Below are 21,506 nucleotides of genomic sequence, written 5' to 3' on the forward strand. Positions count from 1 at the left end.
ATCTACAAATGCAAGCTGAACATGGTTTTTAGAAAGAATCAAACAGATGGAACTTAGGCATTTTGAGTTCAAAAAACATCATTGGACCCTAGGGGTCAGGAGACTTGTGCTCTAGGACTAGTTCTAGTAACTGACCTTCAGTTGGCCACGTGACCAGGATGCTAGGAACCCTCATGTCCTTGTCTGTAAAATGAGGGTATAAGTCTAGGGCTTTCATATTCCTTTTTTTTTTTTCTCTAGAAGCTTATCATTATTTGTTTCTCATTAAAATCCTACCAGAGCAATATATGGATACTATAACCCCAAATATTGGCTTGCCAGTATGCTAGTAAGCAGTTCACACTGACAATTCCATGACACTGGGTTTTGTAAAGCTGAGCAGGTTAAGTTGCTTTTTGGAACACTAACTGAAACACAACCTATCAGACATCTGCTTGTCCTTTTCATGGCCTCATAAAGTAAGTCGTCCAAGGCTCATAGATTAGGCTCACCAGAAGTTTATAGCAAAACGTATACATCTAACAAGTATTTCATTTTTGAGTGTGTTGTATATATTTATTTTTGTTAGTATCATTTTGAGATGGCAAATATATATCTGTTATAGAAAATTTAGGAAACACAGAAAAGGTCAGAGAAGAAAATGCCAATAATCCTGTCATCTTGTCATCCAGAAATAGCTTTTAAAAAGATTGATATGCATACTACTGGTATTTTTATGCATAGATAAGATTTTTTAAGTAAGGGATATAAATATATTTTTTACTTAAAACGTGATGTTCAAATATTCATGTATTATTAAATAGACTTCTAGAGCACCATTTTTTAATGGCTGCCTAGATGTCAGTCACATGGACATACATTTACCCTTTTCCTATTGTTGAACATTACAGTTGTTTACAATTATTTATCTTTATAGAAAAATAACTCTGCCATGAAAATTCTTTTGTCTGTGTATGTATATATAACATATTCATAATTTTTCCCATTGCCTTGCATAGGTTTCTAGCAGAGAAGATGTCGGGCGTGTGATATGCACATATAAACTGTGTGCTGCCTGAGTGTCTAGCACTCTCTTTATGATCAGGAGTTCTAGTTATGTCAGGTTCTAACTTCTACTGGTTACGTCAGGTTTTAACTACCAGCAAATAATTTTTGTTAGAAAATGCTTAATTACAATAATGTACTCTAAACTCACATAATGGAAGTCCTAAAATATATTAGAGTATTTTCTACAGGGCTATCTCCGGCGGTAAATAGTGAACATAGCAGTAGAATGTAGGTTTTATAATCATACACTGAACTCTCCATCAAACACCATAATTGACTTTTACACACAGAATAGGTGTCCATTTCAATTACATAAACTAAATGCCAATTCAATCAAATGGCTACTCAATTAGTTTAAAATCTAGCAATATAAGAGTTTATTTTTTAACGAGGTTCACCGCGTTAATGAAACTGACCAAAAGTCCTTAAAAGGCTGTAAAGTTTACATGTGCTAAAGAAAAATAATCAATCATCTATTAAGAAAAAGCTACATGATTTTATTCAGCTCTCATGCTTCAGATCCACCTGCAACCTTGGCATAAGGATGTAAACATTTATTATTTGAGATAAGCTGTCAAAAATAATTTTTAAAGCTTGACTAGGTAAGAGGAATGTATTTTTTTAAAGAACAGTAGCCAAGAAAAATAGAACACAGTTCTATATACAATTCTGAGTAGGTGAGTACATTTTGGTAATTCATTTTATTTATCTCTATGCTTAGATTCCTCAGCTATGCAGTAAAACTGAATGAAATGATGCCCAAGGTCTCTTCTATCTTTGAAATTTTAGATTGCTTTATGGTCACTTAGCAGATGACTTTTTGTCTATGTGTTGTGCATGGTTTGTGTGTCTGTGTGCATGAACACACATATGATTCAATTTTATATTTACCTTCTTCCAGTAAATGGTGGCTGGTCCACCTGGACAGAGTGGTCTGTGTGTAATAGCCGCTGTGGACGAGGGTATCAGAAACGCACAAGGACCTGCACCAACCCAGCACCACTCAATGGTGGTGCCTTCTGTGAAGGGCAGAGTGTGCAGAAAATAGCCTGTACCACCTTATGCCCAGGTAAATAAGATAGTGCTCGCGTTCCAAATGTATCCTCCCATTTTCGGATTGTTTTAGAAGATATAAACAAAGCCTTATTCACCTGAATATGTGATAAATGTTATTTATATCCATCATACCATTGAATGCTTACACAGCTGAGAAGTCAAGTATTTTTCTCCCAAACAGTATTTAACTTTATTAGCCAAACATACAAAATAGAATAAAACATGAGATTAAACACTTACGGACATAATCCCTCTCTATTACTGGACAAAACTGCTAGAGCCAAGATTATAGATTCTATAATTCAAGGGATTTGGAGAGCCCTGAAAGCCACACATTTTAGGCATAACAACTCTTGATCTTTAGACAGCCATGGAAATTATTGGAATGAAAATTTAGAATATGTTTTATTCTGAGATATTTGATATTTGGTGTCAGTTTCTGGGCAAGGGCAAATAAAACATTTGGAGTGAATTAAAAAGAAGACAAAGCTTTGTGACACCTGGGCTAATGGGTTTTGAAAATACAATGCAGTCAGCTCTTTATTATCTGTACATGTTGGCTGTGCATTTCTGTGAGTTATTTGCAGTGGCAACTATAGCAAGATTGCATCCCTCTGCTTCTGACCATCTTCTGATGCTGTCTCATGTTGTCACCAGCTCTTATCCTTAGGCAAATTAAAGTTAATATTGCCAAAATCAAAACCAAAATCAACTAAAATGTTTAATTATATGGTATATTGAAAATTTAAGCTAAAATTATTTTGAAATAATCCATAAATTTAGTGCATTCCTTGGGTAGCTGTTATATTTCAATTTCATTATTTATTTGTCTTTTATTTTATTATTTTTTTTGTGCCTTCATGATTTAGAAACAATCTCCTTACGTCCCTTTATTTTGCCTACATTTTGTCTTATTCATTCCTTAAAGAAACTTTCTCAGAGATGGGTTGTAGAAATGAACTGTAGAAAAATATAATCTATATTTTATACTCCCCAAGTGTCCACTCTCAAATATCCAAACAGTATCCCATACTGAATCCTTTGAGAGATTTTATTAATGTAACAAATCTTGACACTTAGCTAGGTTTAAAATTTCAATATTTACCTTGTAGTCTCTTATATTTTATCTAGATATTGACTTCCACAATTAAAAATGCACTGAGTATTTTCAGTTGAGATAGAAGTGTGTGTGTGTGTGTGTGTGTGTGTGTGTGTGTGAACTTTGGGCTGGTTTAGGTCAAAGCAAATGTATTTTCTCCAAATAGCTGGGAGTTGCTTATACAGCCAACTCTGTATAATTGAAATATTGATGCTTTCATCATTTTTTTTCATATGGGCATGTTTATATCTCCATACGCATTATATATAATATATTTACACAGTAATTTGAATACGAAATCATCTAGATTTTCCAAACTGTGTAGGCTATTAAAATTAATGTAATTTCTATGAATATGTAGGTGTAAGATATTATGTATATTAGATGTTCAATAAATGATTTTTGGCATTGTTTTATATTGAATTCTAGATAATCATAATTACTTATGTATTTCAGGAAAACTTTTTATTTAACCACTTTTCAATATTGTTATCCTATTTAAGAATTTCTTAAGAATGAATTTTAAGTGTGACTTTAGTGAGACTTACTATGTATTTTTTCAACTTAGGATTTAAGTTGTATATTTTTAAAAGAGATAGCTTAGTATCATTGAAATTACTGACAAGTCAGACACAAAAATTAGAAAGAAAGTTAGTCAATTATAAATGACTGAGTCACAGCAAAAAAATTAGGAATCTGTATAAATATTATTTGTAAAATAGAAATAGAAATATATATATATCATCAATAATGGAATGGAATCATCAAATAATAAGTGGAAAATAGTATAGTCATTTCAGCAAAGCATTGCAGAACAGCATCAAGCTGCCTGGATGAAAAAATTAAAAAAAAAAAAAGTAAGGCATGGATAGAGAATGGATAGATAGATAGATAGATAGATAGATAGATAGATAGATATGGATGGATAAATGGATGGATGGATGGATGGATGGATGGATGGATGGATGGATTGGTCACTGGGTGGATATATAGATTTCTTCCCCATTGTACCAACCTCTTCTCCATATCCTTACACAGGTTTACTTGCATTGACCACATGACACTATGTGCAAAGAAATCTTGGGTTCAAAAAGACGTCCCCTAAGTTTCAATATAAAATCCAAAAGCTTCCCTTTTAATAGAGAAAAGGGCACCATCATGATCTACCTTTATGTACCTCCTAGTCCTCACCAGCTCCTGGTGACAACTTTGCTTTCTGGGTGTCCCTATAAGCATTCCTTTGCTTGGTCAGTAAGGAAACAGTCACACACCCAGTAAGAAAAGTTCTCAGAACCCTGACAATGCATGTAGAGCGTGCTTACTTGCCAGCAGGTGACATGAATGCAGGACTCCTTGATGGGACATTTTCTTCAGTTTTCTGTTTTGTTGTTTTGTTTTGTTCTGTTTTGTTTCATTTTATATACTTGAGTTCTACTCCCTTCTCCCCCCAAGCAGCTGCTTCTCCCTCTGACCTTATGCTGGTTTTTGTGTGTGTGTGTGTGTGTGTGTGTGTGTGTGTGTGTGACAGTGGATGGCAGGTGGACTTCATGGAGCAAGTGGTCTACTTGTGGGACCGAGTGCACACACTGGCGCAGGAGGGAGTGCACGGCACCAGCCCCCAAGAACGGAGGCAAGGACTGTGATGGCCTCGTCTTGCAATCCAAGAACTGCACTGATGGGCTGTGCATGCAGAGTAAGTCTATTTGAGCAAACAGCAGTTGGGAGGCCTGATATTTAACCATTTGAATTTCTCGGAGGGAAATATTAGAAATTAAGAATTCTGAACAACAACAAAAACAATGCAGTAATATACCAATATAGTAGCTCTGTCTCAGAATTCAAAGAACTAATCTCCCAGGAACTCGAATGAATAATAACTGTCCGGTTAACAAATGACATACACAATATTGCTTTCTCATGAGCAAAGAGTGAGTTAGTCATTTCCATGGGGGAACTATCATTCTTTCCAGATCTGGGAGCCATTACTCAGCTTTATTAGAATGCATAAAAGGGCACCCTAAGCAACTCATAGTAGAATCACATGACTTCAAAAAAGTAAGCTATTTATTCCTAATTTATGGCCATTACTGAACCAGTGTCCATGAATGTAAAATATATCTAAAGGACAGGAAATGGTCCTGCAATTTATCAATTTACAACAAATGCTTGGTGGGAACATGTCCACAAGCCCTTGAAAATTTGAGGTTTGTGTTAATGTCCGTTCAAAGAAAATAATGTTAATAAAACAAAAATTTTAAAACCAGGTATAGAAGATTGGCCCAGGAATATAATGGGTGCAAATATCCCCCAGTTTTCATGGCTTTGTTTCTTAGATTTTCTTAATGAGTTGATAGTTTGATGTCCATACTTGCAAACTCTTACCCCTTTAATGGAGGAGCCCTTAGATGTGCAAAATTTACCATCTTACATGACCATGAAGTAAAGTATTAAGAATTGTTCTGATCTCACGCCTATGTGGCTGAATGGATCAAACAGTGTGCTATCCTTGGATCTTAACTAATAGCGGCCAGATGTTGACATTTCTTATAACACATTACAAATTGCTTGCAGAATACAGGCAACCAAATATATTTGTGTAGATGTATTTGTGTTTGTCGTTTAAGAATAAAATATTTCACTTTCGCCACATTTATGAAATTGTGTTTACCTTCCAGGGTCTATACACACAAGGACCTTTAAAAAGAAACCTTACTTAAAATACAAATAAGTAATTATGTTGCTGACACAGAATAAAAATCCAACAGGCTTCTTATTTTTCTGTCCACAGTATGTCGCATTCTTTGAGGACTGGCTGCTGCTGAGTATAAAGCACAGCTTCTGGTTATGATTTGCAGACTGCTACCGTGCATCTCACCAAGTTTGTGTTAGAAATACAAGAATGAAAAGAATATAGCTGTTTTCCTAACCATTTATCCAGAGATACAGGGTTTGTTCCTCTAGGCGTGACTTTGAGTTGAGGATTAAAATAAAAACATAGCACACACCACGTCATTCTTTTTTTAAATATTTTTATAATTTAATATCCTTCCTTTAGTGGTGAACAAATTGATTCATGTGATCAAAAGGTGGCAATATTTGAACTCTCTCTCCATGTGTGTCTCTCTCTCATCTCTTTCCTTTTCTCCCTCTCTCAATTCTATATTTCCACTTGGGTGATTTAACACCTACTGCTTCTATTGTGCATATTTTTAAATTCCCAAAGCAACCTATTTAACCAGAAATACAATGCTTAAAGATGGAACTTGGGGCCTTTAATTGGTTACACAAAATGACACATATGAAATTACGACATTTGTCAAATACAAACATGAAACATTCAAATTAAGACTTTCATGACGTAGCATCCCTTTAGCATCTAGCTTGTTTCCTATGGCATTTATAGAACCTTTTGTTAAATGATTGGGTATTTGCCAGTAATGATGGCAGTGAAGTGATTATGTAAATCAGGAACAGGAACAAGCGTACATGAGGAGTTTTGTTGTTTGCTTTTTTTTTTTTTTTTTTTTTTTTAATTTTATCAGATCCCTTGTTAGAGTGAAACATTTGAGTGTTTGGGTTAAAATCAGATTAAAAAAAACCTGTTCACTTCCTTTTGCAATTCTGATTTACTATAGTAACAGCCCCTACTAAGTCAAACTCATCTGCTCTCCTATATCTATCTACTCTAGTGCAACAGAAAATTGCAGTCTGTACTATTGATTTCCTCAGTGATAAAAACCACAAAGATAGTGCTACACTGTGTAATTATAGTATTCTAGAGTGAAAGTTACAGTTTCTACTTACCAGTAAGCTGGGTGTTTCTCGCACAACATTGCACCAAAATCTTGCAAAGAAATAATACTGCTCTTGGCACTACTCATTTTGAAAAAGAAAGGTTTTCTAATAGTGAAAGTACCAAGCTTGCGAGAGAGACATGGTCTATAATTAAGAAATAGGATGGGGAGCCCGGATGGCTCAGTTGGTTAAGTGTCCAACTCTTGATTTTAACTCAGGTCATGATCTCCTGGTTCGTGAGATTGAGCCCCACATGGGGCTCTGTGCTGACAGTGCAGAGCCCTGCTTGAGATTCTCTTTCTCCCTCTCTCTCTCTCTCTCTCTCTCTGATCGTCCCCAGTTCGCACATGCACACTTTCTCTCTCTCTCTCAAAATAAATAAACTTAAAAAGAAAGAAAGAGATAGACTGGAAGTAGAAAAGATAGCCAAAGAGTTGTACTTGACAATTAAGAATTATAATTTTGCATTTATTTACTTTAGGAGAATTAGTGTCTTCAATGCATTAATAGCCTTTCAACAATATTGCAATATTATCTCAAAATAAAGCTAGTTACCACTCAACAAAGTATACAATACAACCTCTGAAATTGTATTCCTAGTTGAAGTTGTATACAGATGATTCTGATATATATGTAGACATACACAGCTAGGTGGGAGAAATTCAGAGTGCATAATAGAGATCAGTAGAATTCAGAAGCCTAGATAATATAGGGTAGTTTATTTTAAAAGCCAAATTGATACTTAAGAACAATGTGGCATATATACAATATATTACTCTCAATGTTTATTCAGAAATGTGTTCAAAATAGTCATATTCAGTCACATTTCTTCCTTAATCATCTCCATCAATACAAATACCTTTGACTCAAAATATGTAGAAATATTAGGTAAAATATTAAAACTTAAAGGACATACATATACACACATATGGCGTGTCTGTATGTGTGTGTGAGAATGAGTCAAGTTCAAAAGAAAGAGAAATCCTCAAAATAAAGTAGGAACTCAAAATGAGAGGGGTAACTGCATGAGTGGATACCAGAGTAATCCAGAAGGACATTGGACAGGAGTGTGGATCCTAAGGATTGGGAGCTAGAGTCTTAGTTTTGGCACAGAGGCAGAGGCCCTGGGTTTGCAAAAGCCAGAGGCCAAGAGTTGAAAGCTAGAGCCCTAAATAAAGCTGGGTCGCATAAATGACTGCTCCCACCATGAAAAATAACTAGATTTTTTTTTTTTTACCCACCAGCCCAGGGAAGCCACAGGAAAATTCATGGCAGAGAAAATAAAAATTAAGACTTCACTTAAATAAAACCCATAGTAAAACCACAATCCTACACCCAGATCTGCCACGGAATCTAAGATACAATAGTACTAAAGGACTAAAAACCAAAAGATAAGTAATTAACATAATTGGTGAAATTTCTAGGGTACCAGCAGAAGCAAACAACAAGCCATTCTGTTGAGTTTTTCCCACAACCCAAGTGCATTGGTCTATGACAAAAGTAGCCCAAGCCTGAAAATGAGATTACAATACACAGTTTCACAGCACCCAAGGGAACAGTCTGCTGCAAGAGAGAGCGTGCATCAAGAGTTAAGTGAGTTAGTGTTCTCATAACATGGACACAGAGCAATCTGAATGAGATTATAAAGTAAATACAAGGAAAAACACAAACTGTATTTTTAAAAGGAATATAAGCACAAATGCAAGAATAGAATATCTAAAAAAGGGTAAACAGATTAGGGGGAAAATCAAAGGGAATGCCTAGAAAGGTAAACATAATTGAAAGTTAAAACTCGGGGAGGTTAAAAATCGGATCAGAGGCAACTTTAGATAAAGCTGAAGGGAAAATTAGTAAACTGGAGTGAAGAGCTTATGAAACATCTCAGAATACAGGGAAGATAAAGTAAGTGATTTTATAAAAGGGAAGTAAAAACACATGTAAAATAGAATGAGAAAATCCAAATTGCTGGGGCACCTGGGTGGCGCAGTCGGTTAAACGTCCGACTTCAGCCAGGTCACGATCTCGCGGTCCGTGAGTTCGAGCCCTGCGTCAGGCTCTGGGCTGACGGCTCGGAGCCTGGAGCCTGTTTCCGATTCTGTGTCTCCCTCTCTCTCTCTGCCCCTCCCCTGTTCATGCTCTGTCTCTCTCTGTCCCAAAAAAAATAAAATAAAATAAAATAAACGTTGAAAAAAAAAAAAAAGAAAATCCAAATTGCTGAAGAAAACAAAATTAAAAAGCTTTTCAGACAATCAAGACGGAGAAGGCTTACTACTCACAAACTCTCACTGAGTAGACTACTAAAAATATTATAAAACAGAAATTGATTTTTTAAAAACAAGAGAGAGACCAATTAAGGGGCAGAAAATAAAATGAAAATAAGAAACTAAGTTATAGACAACATTGACACAGCATATGGGAAAGTGTGATCAAAGTTAAATGTTTCTAATTTCCATATAGTTAGATTCAACTTTACCGGTTAAAATATTAATACTGACAGATAAAAGATGAATTCGTAAATTCAAAATAAGATTTTTAAGGGCAGGAAATGAACAAGAAAAAAGAAAAAATACGGTAAATGAAAACAATAATTAAGATGGTATCAGGGCGCCTGGGTGGCTCAGTTGGTTAAGCGTCCAACTTTGGCTCAGGTCATGATCTCGCGGTTCTGTGAGTTCAGACCCCACATCGGGCTCTGTGCTGACAGCTCGGGGCCTGTAGCCTGCTTCTGATTCTGTGTCTCCCTCCCCTCAGCTCCTCCCCTGCTCACACTCTGTCTCTCTCTCAAAAATAAATAAAGATTTTTTAAAAAATTTAAAAAGAGACGGTATATACCAAGGATCATCATATATCAAGGGTAGTAATGTAAATGAATTAAATTTACCTGTTAAGGGGGCACCTGGCTGGCTTAGTTGGTTAAGCGTCCAACTTTGGCTCAGGTCATGATCTTGTGGTTTGTGACTTTGAGCCCTGCCTTGGGCTCTGTGCTGACAGCTCAGAGCCTGGAGCCTGCTTCGGATTCTGTGTCTCTCTCTCTGGCCCTCCCCCACTTGCACTCTCTCTCTCTCTCTCAAAAATAAATAAATAAACAAACATTAAAACAAAGTAAAAAAAAATTACTTGTTTAAGGAAGTTCAAAATTGTAGTAGAAAATCTGGTTTTATACTGGATTATACTTAATTTCATAAAGATATGAAAGATAATAAGTAGAACTTAGAGTATAGTTCAAACTTTATTTTAAAATGTTCAGTTAGGGGCGCCTGGACGGCTCAGTCAGTTAACATCCCACTCTTGGTTTCAGCTCAGATCATGGTCTCAAAGTTCGTGGGTTCGAGCCCCGCATCAATTCCTCCTGGTGTGGAGCCTGCTTGGGATTCTCTGTCTTCTTCTCTCTCTGCACCTACCCTGCTTGCCCTCTCTCTCTTTCCCTCTGAAAATAAATAAATAAACATTAAAAATATATAGATAAATAAAATGTTCAGTCAATAGCTTTGACTATTTAATTGGGCTATTGTTGATTCACTTCCATCTCCCATTATTCCTAAATAACACATATCAGAGATTGGTTTTACTCATAGTTTTAATTTAGGTTTTTGTTTTTCTTAGACTCTATAGTTTTTAGAATGTTTAATTTTCTATTGAATAATTAATCACAAGTTTTCTAAATTGTTTCTCACATTCCTAGTTTTGTGTTTAAGACACTTTAGAAAATACATGTTTCCCCAATGCCAAATGAAATTTTTAATCAAAGTCTTTGAGGTTTCTTATAAGATTATTGAGTATTTTAAAGGTGCAACAATGCTAAATGTTAACAAATGTGTGAAGTGGAGTCTCTTATATTTTGTTAAATGGGAATATAAATTCTTATAAGTATCTGGGGAAGCCACTTGACAATATGGGTTAAGAGCTGTTTATACCCTAGGGGAGCCTGGGTGGCTCAGTCGGTTAAGCATCGGACTTCAGGCTCAGGTCATAATCTCACATTTCTGTGGGTTTGAGCCCTGCATCAGGCTCTGTGCTGACAGCTCAGAGCCTGGAACCTGCTTCAGATTCCATGTTTCCCTCTCTCTCTTCTCCTCTCCTGTTCACGCTCTGTCTCTCTCTCTCTCAAAAATAGAATAAGGGTGCCTGGGTGGCTCAGTGGTTGAGCGTCCGACTTCGGCTCAGGTCATGATCTCACAGTCTGTGAGTTCAAGCCCCGCGTCGGGCTCTGGGCTGACAGCTCAGAGCCTGGAGTCTGCTTCTGATTCTGTGTCTCCCTCTCTCTCTGCCCCTCCCCCGCTCATGCTCTGTCTCTCTCACTCTCAAAAGAGAATAAATGTTAAACAAAAAAAAAAAATTTTAAATAAAATAAAATAAAATAATAAAATAAATATTTTAAAAAATTTTTAAATTGTTTATACCCTTTGTTCCAGTAATCCTACTTTAATGAATAAATTTTAAGCAATTAATATGAAAACCTAAGAAGATATACGCCAAATATATCAAATATATTACAAATTCCTTGTAATTTATTGTAAAAAAAAAAATGCAAAACCTGAAAATCCAGTATTAGAGCACTTACATAACATGGAATATCATACAGCCACTAAAATGTTCATGATGGCTTAACATGGAAAAGCAGAATATGGATTTATACATGCATGTGGTCATGACTATGTAAAAGTTAGCTCAGGAAAAAGATGAATAAAATGTATGCATTTATATTTAGCCAGTGAGATTACAGGTAATTTTTTTCTCTTTCAATATACTTTTTACTCACCTTTTGCTTTATACTTGGCTTTTCATTATATTTATAATTATAAATGATTTAAAAAAAAAAAAGAGGTGTTGAGGATTGGTTAGACCAACTGCATGATCCTGGAAGCCGGAATCTTGGGATTTGAGATGTAGCAATATCACTGACTTGTCCTGGAAAATTGGTCCCCTTGCTTCAAATTAGATTCAATTCAAATTTGATTACCAAAATAGTATTTGCATAAAACACTCACATAAAACCCTAGTTGTATAAAACCCTGGGTGGCAAGAATTACTTATAGCCAGTAAATCAATTGCATAAATAAAAGGATTTCAAAGACATGGGGATTTGGAACTGAATTATAGTTTTGCATTATTTCCCAGTTGCCTATTATATACATATCACTCTGTCCTTGCAAGCACACTTATTCTTAAACTGTTTGATGAATTGGATTCATTATGTGATGCTGTGTAATTTCATTTGTGAAACAAGGTCATGGTCTTTAAGCAATTTCAGAAGCCCCACTCAATTTTTTAGGCCATCCATACACATTAGTTGATACTGAAGTGTAACGTATATCATGTATATGTTACACTGGATATACATTCATTGGGATGAAAAAGTAGTTCCCATCCTGGAGACCCTACATTCAAATTAAGAACTTCCAAAAATTGTGTTACTTCACTGGAATAAATTATTAAGGAAGACATCAGAATCAATTATTCCAGAAAGAAGTTGGACCTTTTTGGCTTATAAGCCCATTGTTCATTAAAAATAGATAAAAATTTTAAGAAAAAAGAAAAAATGGAGAACTTAGGTATGCTAAATGGTATGGATCATATCAAACAAGAAAGGGTAGACTTGGTGTGTTTTTCACCATTGAAAAAAACTAAACACACATGCTCCATATGAGAAATTTAACATATTACACTGATTTTACTTAGTAATGCTATAGAATACTGTATGTTATTCATAAGGCAGTATTGGAAGGTCCGTTGTGCTTTCTGCAAATATAGGTTTCTTTATACCATTTCTAAAATAATATAAAAGCAGCCCCTGGTTCTGCAATACATTTTTGAAATGGGATTCATATAAAAGGGTTTCAGACACAGAAAGAGAGACAGAGACAGAGAGATTGAGAGAACACTGGACAAAGAGAAAGAAAAAGAAATACAGAAGAAGAAAAAAGCACTTGAAAATCTCCAAAAATGATAAGCCAATGACAATATTTACCTTTTAAGTTGAAATACAATTACTCTTAACTTTTATAATCTCTATAATAAATTTGTAGTAAGATCTACATTGTCATGGTTGGCATATAATGCTTTAATCCATGCTTACCTCTTCCTTTAGAAAACAGCACTCCAGGGGCACCTGGGTGGCTCAGTCGGCTGAGCCTCTGACTTCTCTCAGATCATGAACTCATGGTTCGTGGGTTAGAGCCCCACATCAGGCTCTGTGCTGACAGCCCAGAGCCTAGAGAGCCTGCTTTTACATTCTGTGTCTCCCTCTCTTTCTTTGCCCCTCCCACAATTATTCACTCTCTCTCTCTCTCTCTCTCAAAAATACATAAATAAACATTTTAGAAAAGAAAAGAAAACAGCAATCCAAAACTATACATGCAACTTGGTCCAGAAGTAGTGTTTTATATATCTATATTTATGAACATACTCCGATAATTACATGACAGGAGCTATGGACTTTAGTTTTTAATCCCATATGAAGCTTGGAGTCCCACATCGGATGTATAACAGTTCAAATCTGAATTTAGAATTACTTCTTTCTGACGAGAGCTTATGGCACAGTAGACAAATTTAAAATAGCAATTTACAAATAAGAACTGCCTAGAATTGTGTCTGCACCAGTGAACTCCCTGACTTTGGGAAATTAAAATGTTATGCAGTCTGCAAATTTAGCACTTTCTACTCATTAAAAAATTTGCATGTAACACAGCTCTTCCATTAATTCTCACATACAGACAAAGTGGCAGAACTCTGTTAATTGTGGTGTGGACACACTGCATACCAGGACCTCCAGAATCCTAGGTGCATTTATTGTGGGGAAATAATTTACCTTACAAATAGTCTCTTTTTGACTTTAGAATGATGTGTTTATAACCGCCACGGCAGGCATTTGAGAAGGTGCTAGTCAGTTTTCAGTGAGATTCTTGTCAACACAGCAATTTGATAGGAAAGCATAATGTGAGTGTTAGACAGTGAGTGCTTTTATCTACAGTTTGGAAGCAGTTGATGTCATAGCTGTGCTTGTATAATCCTTGATACGCGTGGTGTCCCAGCTGGCAAATAAATATTCTGTACGTGGACTAGCTGCCCAGCACAGTGCTCTGCAGTCTCCGGTGTCATGAGTGCGGTTTGCTTTAGTGTTTTTCCTTTCTGGTAAAACATTTTCCTGTTTTTGAAAGCAGGGATGTGGTTAGAAAGTTCAGCCCACAGAAACCTGCTGAACACCTGTGGGGACCCAAACAAATCAGTGGAAGAGGACAAGTGCAAGGTCTTCAGCTTCTAGGATGGAAAGGAAACTCCAAGGGAATCAAGAAGGGTGCCACGTTTCACGACCACAGCAAAGTGTAGATTCCTTCAAGGTCACGAAGGTCCAGAGCCAGGGCTTTTGCTTACGTTTTCCTTTTGCCTAAAAATCCAGCAGATAGAGTGATGTATACTACAGATCAGCCTCTTTGCTTCAGGACTCTTCCTTGTTTTACTTTTTCTGTCAGATGTGTCTCCCCTACCATAGATTACAGACAGCATCATCGCCTTTGAATTTGATAATTTATTCTTCTTCAGAAGCATTGATGAGCATAGGGTCTATTGCGTTAAAAACACTTAGGCAGCTGATCTGTGGGTTTGATTTTACTCAACTGCTGGGTGAAATTTCAGACGTTTCTTCTTCAACTACTGTGAGTCATGAGATAAGGCTTTTACATCCTGAGATGTTAATTCCCTGCTGTTCAATTTCAGAAGGGCGTGGTTGTTACCATAGGAACAGGACTGCAGATGAGTTTCTTGAGGCACTGTCCTGTAAGGCTGAGGGAGGGAATTACCATGGCAATTTAGATAACTGACATCAGTGATAAGCAAATGTTCTTTTCAATTTTTGTTGTCATGTCCTAGGATTTATGTATTCATTTATTTGGAGTTCCTTAAGCCCCTGTCAATAAATAAACCCTCAGAAGAGTGGTAAATTATAATAAATGACCATGTGTGTCTTTGACAGACCTGACCTCTGACATCATTAGTGCAGTCCTGATGGGCTTGCTAGATAAGAACCAACCTAAAAGGGAAAAAAACAAAATCTGGACATGTTTGTTTTGAATGGCCCTTGAGGTTTTTAATATGAACATTCGCATCAGAAGAAATGTGAGAAAAATCACATATCTTGGCTGTGTGTAAAGCCACTGGCAAAAATAAAGACCAAGCAGCCAGGTCAAGGAGAGGGAAGAACCCATGGGGAAAAAAGATTTTTCCAATGCTAGGATCGTAAAAATGAGGACAGAGCTTATGAAATGGTTTGGTATACTTCAGATACATAAATATGCTAAAACTAACCGGAAACTTGATGATTTAAAAACATGTACTTTTATAGAGCACACTTAATGATATTATAAACTACAATTGAGTTGTATCATATTTATAACTTTCATAATAGCCCCCCTGTAAGATATTAATTAATCCTCCATTCTAGTTAATCCTGGTGGTGTCATAAAATCTATTTTACATGTATTAAGGTCATAGAAGCAGCTCCATACTGAAATATATTGAAAAAATCTTGAGGGCAAGCAGGAACACCTTACAAAACTCCATCTATCTCCTTTTTGGCTAGAGATTTGATAGCAAATCTGAAGACAGAGTTTTAATTCCCAGACATCTACATCTAGGCTTTCCTTTTAGAGTGTCCCTTAAATCCGGCTCAGGGGTTCTCAAACTTTGGAGGGCATAAAAATTACTGAACCATTAAAAAAATTACTGCATCATATATATTTTAACTTCAAGAAATTTCAGAGTTAATTTTAATTTTATTCACTTTCCATCTAATGTACTGACTTTAAGCCCTGGCATAAGTTGCTTCTGATTCCAAGCTACTGGATCTGCTGACCAACCTAAAGCAAAATGACTTGTTTCAATTTAATTAAACTCAACATAAAAATATTTTAAAAATAACAATAACCTTACAAATAATAAAAACCTTACAATAATAACCTTACAAATAATAACCTTACAAATAACCTTACAAACCTTTGCAAATCCTCTAATAAGAACTCTATTTTGCAAAAGAAGAAATCGAGGCATAGAATTGAAACAACCCACAGCTTAGCATAAGGGCCAAGGTAAGAACCCAAATCTGGCTCTGGTCGTACTAAACCTTTTTTTCACGTGGGCTCTTGGATGCTGGAAGCAAGTGGTTGTCAGCTTTTGTTGTTTTAAAACATGATTTTCTTCTGATGTGTAGTGTCCCTGCAATTATTGGTGTTTATTCCTTTTTCCTGTTGGCATCTTTTTGCAGGGAATGATGTTTCTTCTTTAAATATTTACTTACTGTAACATTTTGTGCCAAATACAGCGTGATTATCATACATTAACAGCTCCATCATTCTAGCATGGTTCTCCAACTACATCAGAGTCGAAACTCCCAAGTTCAGCGTGCCTCTTAGCTTGCCCCACTCTTGAAACAAAAGGTGTGGCCTGGAAGTTGCTTCATTTAGGCATGAAAATCTTATTTTAGCCTTTCTCATGAATATCAATGATAATGTTTCCAATGAAGAGGTGTTTTAGAGTTTAAATAATTAGCATTGCCTCATTCAACAACTGAATTGCAAATTAATCCATGAACATATCAAGCCCTTTTCTATTACATCCTTGTCTCTTCTCATTTGAATTTACTAATTAATGCCTGGACAGTACTTACATAGACTGTTGAGGCTATTGCCAGAGAACTGGGATCTGCCCCTTGCTTTTCTGGTTCACCAGACTTGTGATGTTAGGCAAGTCCCTTCACCACTTATGCTCTGGCTCCTTAGTATGCAGATAGAAAGGGGTTAGGATAGGAAATTCTAATCAATGATCTGTTTTAACTCCTGGGAGTTAGAAAGGGCATAGACTTGGGGTGGCTCAGTCAGTTGAGCGTCCAACTTCGGCTCAGGTCATGACCTCACGGTTTGTGGGTTCGAGCCCCGCGTCAGGCTCTGTGCTGTAGGCTCAGAGCCTGGAGCCTGCTTCAATTCTGTGTCTCCCTCTCTCTCTGCCCCTTCCCCGCTCATGATCTGTCTCTCTCTGTCTCTCAAAAATGAATAAACGTTAAAATTTTTTTTTTAAAAAAGGGCATAGACTTGATTTTGATTAATTTAAATCTGTCCAGTGATGCTCAGAGGTCCTGACATTTCTCACATCAGCATATTTGCTTGATAATTTTTCTCTTAGGATACTACTTATAAAAACAGTTTATATTATCTTTCTTAAAAAAAACTAATCATAAATTCATCATCATTTTGGCTCTTGTCTATTATCTCGATCACATGAAAAGAAAATTTTTTAAAAGACTAGAAAAATCAAAGCTGTTGCTGTTTATTTGAGAAATGAAGATTTATGTATAGTTTCTGGCTTTGTTTCTGAAATTTCCCAAATATAAACACACCACATAGGCTATGTTCAGACATATTATTACATGATTATGAGCCATGTACTTAAGGATAAGTACTTGATGTTACTTCCTACAGTATAAAACCAAGAAAAGTTCACTTCCTTTTTTAAGATACTTGGGCATGGGTTCTCATCTTTTATAATAGTTGGACATCAGCTGAAAAATATGAGCAACCCCACCTCTAGTCTAGAGGATGAGCTTGTGAGAATTAGAAAAAGTCACTCCTTCCCCAAGTCACTTTACCACCATCAGCTGGAAAACCGTTATATTAACAATCCATATCTACAGCTCACACAGCTGTGAATGGAGCCACGGAGAGTCTTACAATGCATAACTTGCACACTGTCCACATAATTGATGACTGAGTGGAAGCCAAATTTTAATCTCAACACTTCTGCTTACTTTAAAATATCACTTCTCACCTTTGGGACTCAGTTTCCTAATCTGAAAAAGGTTGGACTAGATAACCCCTAAAATGGTGTCTTGAGCAGTTACAAGATGTTTCCTAGCATAAGGAGCATTTCACTAACTCTTCAAGACATCTAACTATTGGGACGCTTGGGTGGCTCAGACGGTTAAGCATCCTGACTTCGGCTCAGGTCATGATCTCACAGCTTGTGGGTTCGAGCTTTGCATCGGGCTCTGTGCTGACAGCCCAGAGCCTGGAGCCTGCTTCGGATTCTGTGTCTCCTTTCTCTCTGCCCCTCCCCATTCACGCTCTCTCTCTCTCTCTAACAAAAACAAATAAAAATTATAAAAATCAAAAAAAAAAAAGGCATCCTACTCTTGCTTCGGTTTTCAAACTGTTTCCAACTTGCTTCAAGTTTCAGAATTCACTTAAAGTTTCTCTCCACAATCAGACTTCTTCTAATCTCTTTTCTCCCAGATCAGGAAAATCTCTCCATTGAACGATATATGTTCTTTAAAATTACGTTTAACAAAAAGAAGGTCGTAGATCACGAGCATCTCCCATGGCAGAAGCACTGCTGTGGGGGTGGCTTCCCCTAGGTGCAGTTACTCGGGCTCCCACAACCAGTGGGGCAAGTCCTGCATCCTCCCCTGAGCCCGGGGCCTCTGCTCCATCTTTCAGTCCAAGACAGAAGGTTTTGGAAGTTGTTACCGATGGAGGTGAGTTTTGTTCCAGACAGTTCTTCTTTAGGCTGTTCCTCCCATTGCAGGACATTCAGTATCCTTGGCCCTTACTCACTAAATACCATAAACAACACCCTAATCATTATGACAACCAAAACATCCCAGCCCTGCCCCGTTTCCAAACACCGCCCTCCCCCCCACTTTAGAAGTGGCACCACCTCTGGTTGAGAAATTGTTTTAGTATCAAGTTGCACTCTGGCCCTGGAAATTTGCCTCTGAAACATGCCCACTGCATGGATGCCAGAAGCCACAAAGGCCATAAACCTCTTTCATAGGAGAGCATGAAAGACTATACAGTACTTAAAAAAGTGCATTGCTTATGATTTTTCTCACAAAAACTGGGCTCTTTGTCTCTGGAATAACTAGGGAACCTGCAATTCAAACACATTCGCTAACATCACTCATTAAATAATGGGCTGAGCTGACTCTACAAATAGAATCCCTTTAAGAACCTAGAGTCTTGGGGCGCCTGGGTGGCTCAGTCAGTTAAGCATCCAACTTTGGCTCAGGTCATGATCTCACAGTTCGTGGGTTCGAGCCCCACGTCGGACTCTGTGCTGACAGCTCAGAGCCTGGACCCTGCTTCAGATTCTGTGTCTCCCTCTCTCTGCCCCTCCCCCATTTGTGTGTGTGTGTGTGTGTGTGTGTGCACGCGCGCGCGCGTGTGTATGTGCTCACTTGCTCTCTGTCCCCTGCTCTCTCAAAAATAAATAAAAATTTTTTTAAAAATCTTTCTTAAAAAAAGAACCTAGAGTCTTAGTGTTCCTACAGTGTACATCCTAATGACATTGATAGAGCTGTCATTTATCAATTGCTTGCAGTGTATCAGCCCTTTACAAGTCTCATTTCTCCTTTCCACAGTTCTGTGGGAGTAAGGATCCGTGTCCTCTTCCATGGATTAGAACACTGATACGTAGAGAAGTGAAACAGTTTGACCAAGCTCTCACAGCTAAGGAAACGGCAGAGCGAGGATATAATCTGAAGTCCATGAGAATGAAAAGCTCCATTTCACTGCCTTGGCCAGCAACTCCGGTGCCTTTTCAGATGGCCTTACTTTCAAGTAATAGGAAAGTTAACTGAAATCCCTAACTTATGAACCAGGCTGTTGATTGGGACACGAAAAACAATTATTTTGCTCTGTGTTCTGCCAGAGATGTTATTTTTCATTATTGCTAGGACCGCTCTCAGCAGGGTCACCTCATTAGCCGAGGAAAATGTCCCCTGTTGCTCCGTGAGAGACGGATCAGATGGAGAAGCATAAAAACAAACTCTAGAAAGTGATTCTGTGTTCCCCTCGTATAGGGGATGGAACAGTAATCCCCTTCTTTTCTGATTTCCAGCCTCCTAAGTGATGTTTTAGTTCTGTAGCTGCAGAAGTGTTCTGAAAAGGATGGAAAAAGTTTTATAGAGTTGCCTTCCAAAAACTCTTTATCAGTGTTTCCATAACAGAGTAAATTGGGGTGTTGAACCATTAGTGGGTATACTTAATACTCTGGTCTGTTTTAAATTTCCCCATGTAGGAAAATAACAGTTTGGCTAGATTGGCCCTAAATGGCTATGAGGAATAACTAGGAGTGAGACTTCCATTTTTTTTTTTTAATTTCTATTTTATTTTGGAACAACCTCCAAGGAAACACTTTATCAACTACATTGATACACCTATTGATAGACATCTCCCAAGCCACGTGTCATAGAAACCATCCATAAAGCCCTGTCACTTTGCTCCCTTTGCTCTCCATTACCTATAGGAAAATCAAAACAATCTTTTCAAAATTACATTTGATCATGGGATTTATATTTCATTTAGGGTAAAATCAAAATGCCTCATCCTGGCCCACCAGGCCTACAGGACCTGGCTACCCCTCACCCCTCTGAGCCTGCCTCCTCCCTTTTCCTTTCAATCGCTTCCCTCCACCCACTCCATTTTTTTAATGTTTACTTATTTTATTTTGAGAGAGAGAGAGAGAGGAACAGAGAGAAAGGGAGAGAGAGGAGCCCAAGCAGGCTGTGCACTGTCAGCACAGATCCCAACATGGGACTCGATCCCACAAACTGTGAGAACATGACCTGAACCGAAATCAAGAATCTGATGGTCAACTGACTGAGCCACCCAGGCACCCCTCCATTTTTATGTCAGGACTTCTGCGTTCACGGCTGTTCTTTGAGGAGCATCAGTCCCTCATGATTTCAACTTGGCTGATTCTTTCTCATGTTCAAGTTTCAGCTCAAATCCCATTTCAACCAAAAATTGCTCCCTGAAATCTTAAGGTGGTCATCCCTTTATCTCCAATCACATGACATTCTTTTTTTCTATCTCTTAAAATAAATTTTTCAGCATTTGAGTTGATCTTATTTATTATTTTTACTTATTGTTTGTTAAACTAGAACACAAGCAGTGACATTTCCCATTTTTGTTTGTCCTTGTACCCCGTGCCTAGAATAGAACCCAGTATATAATAGGCTTCAAGAGTATTTGTTAGGTGAATGAATGAATGAATGAATGAGTTCCAATTCTGTGCCTAGAATGAAATATAGTCCCAGACGAATGCCATAAATTACCAAAATATTTGTGAGTTGTCCAGCTCTACATAAATATGGGAAAGTTGAGATTAAAAGCAAAATTATAAAGTTCCTTATTTACTATTCCTTGGTCTGCTTTCAAAAACAGGCGTTCTGTTGGGAAGTAGAGGTAAAAGCCAAGGCAAACCCAGAACTGCCTCACAGGGAGAAATTTCAGACCATGTTATATCTCTGTTCTCCCTCTCTCAGATACAATTCTTCTGTGTACTCCAGCAGGCCCATGCTGATTGTGATCAAAATTTTCAAGATGAACAACGGACCATCCCCAGATATCCTATTTTACAGTTGTTGCCAGGCCTTCTAATCTGCAAGAAATGAATATTTTGACACCCCCTCCTTAATACCTTCCCTACCAGAATGATGACATCAGTTACCTCCTCTCCTCTG

General features: G+C 37.2%; 1 protein-coding gene across 1 annotated transcript in view; it reads left to right on the forward strand.

The window, feature by feature from the left end:
• UNC5C (unc-5 netrin receptor C) overlaps nt 1–21,506 on the forward strand; it is a 357,267-nt gene that overhangs the window by 282,595 nt on the left and 53,166 nt on the right. Inside the window, 2 exon segments of the mRNA XM_043572041.1 lie at nt 1,949–2,116; nt 4,731–4,895. Coding sequence (XP_043427976.1) covers nt 1,949–2,116; nt 4,731–4,895 — 333 coding nt within the window.

Source organism: Prionailurus bengalensis, chromosome B1, assembly GCF_016509475.1.
Source record: "Prionailurus bengalensis isolate Pbe53 chromosome B1, Fcat_Pben_1.1_paternal_pri, whole genome shotgun sequence".
In the NCBI taxonomy this organism is placed as follows: domain Eukaryota; kingdom Metazoa; phylum Chordata; class Mammalia; order Carnivora; family Felidae; genus Prionailurus; species Prionailurus bengalensis.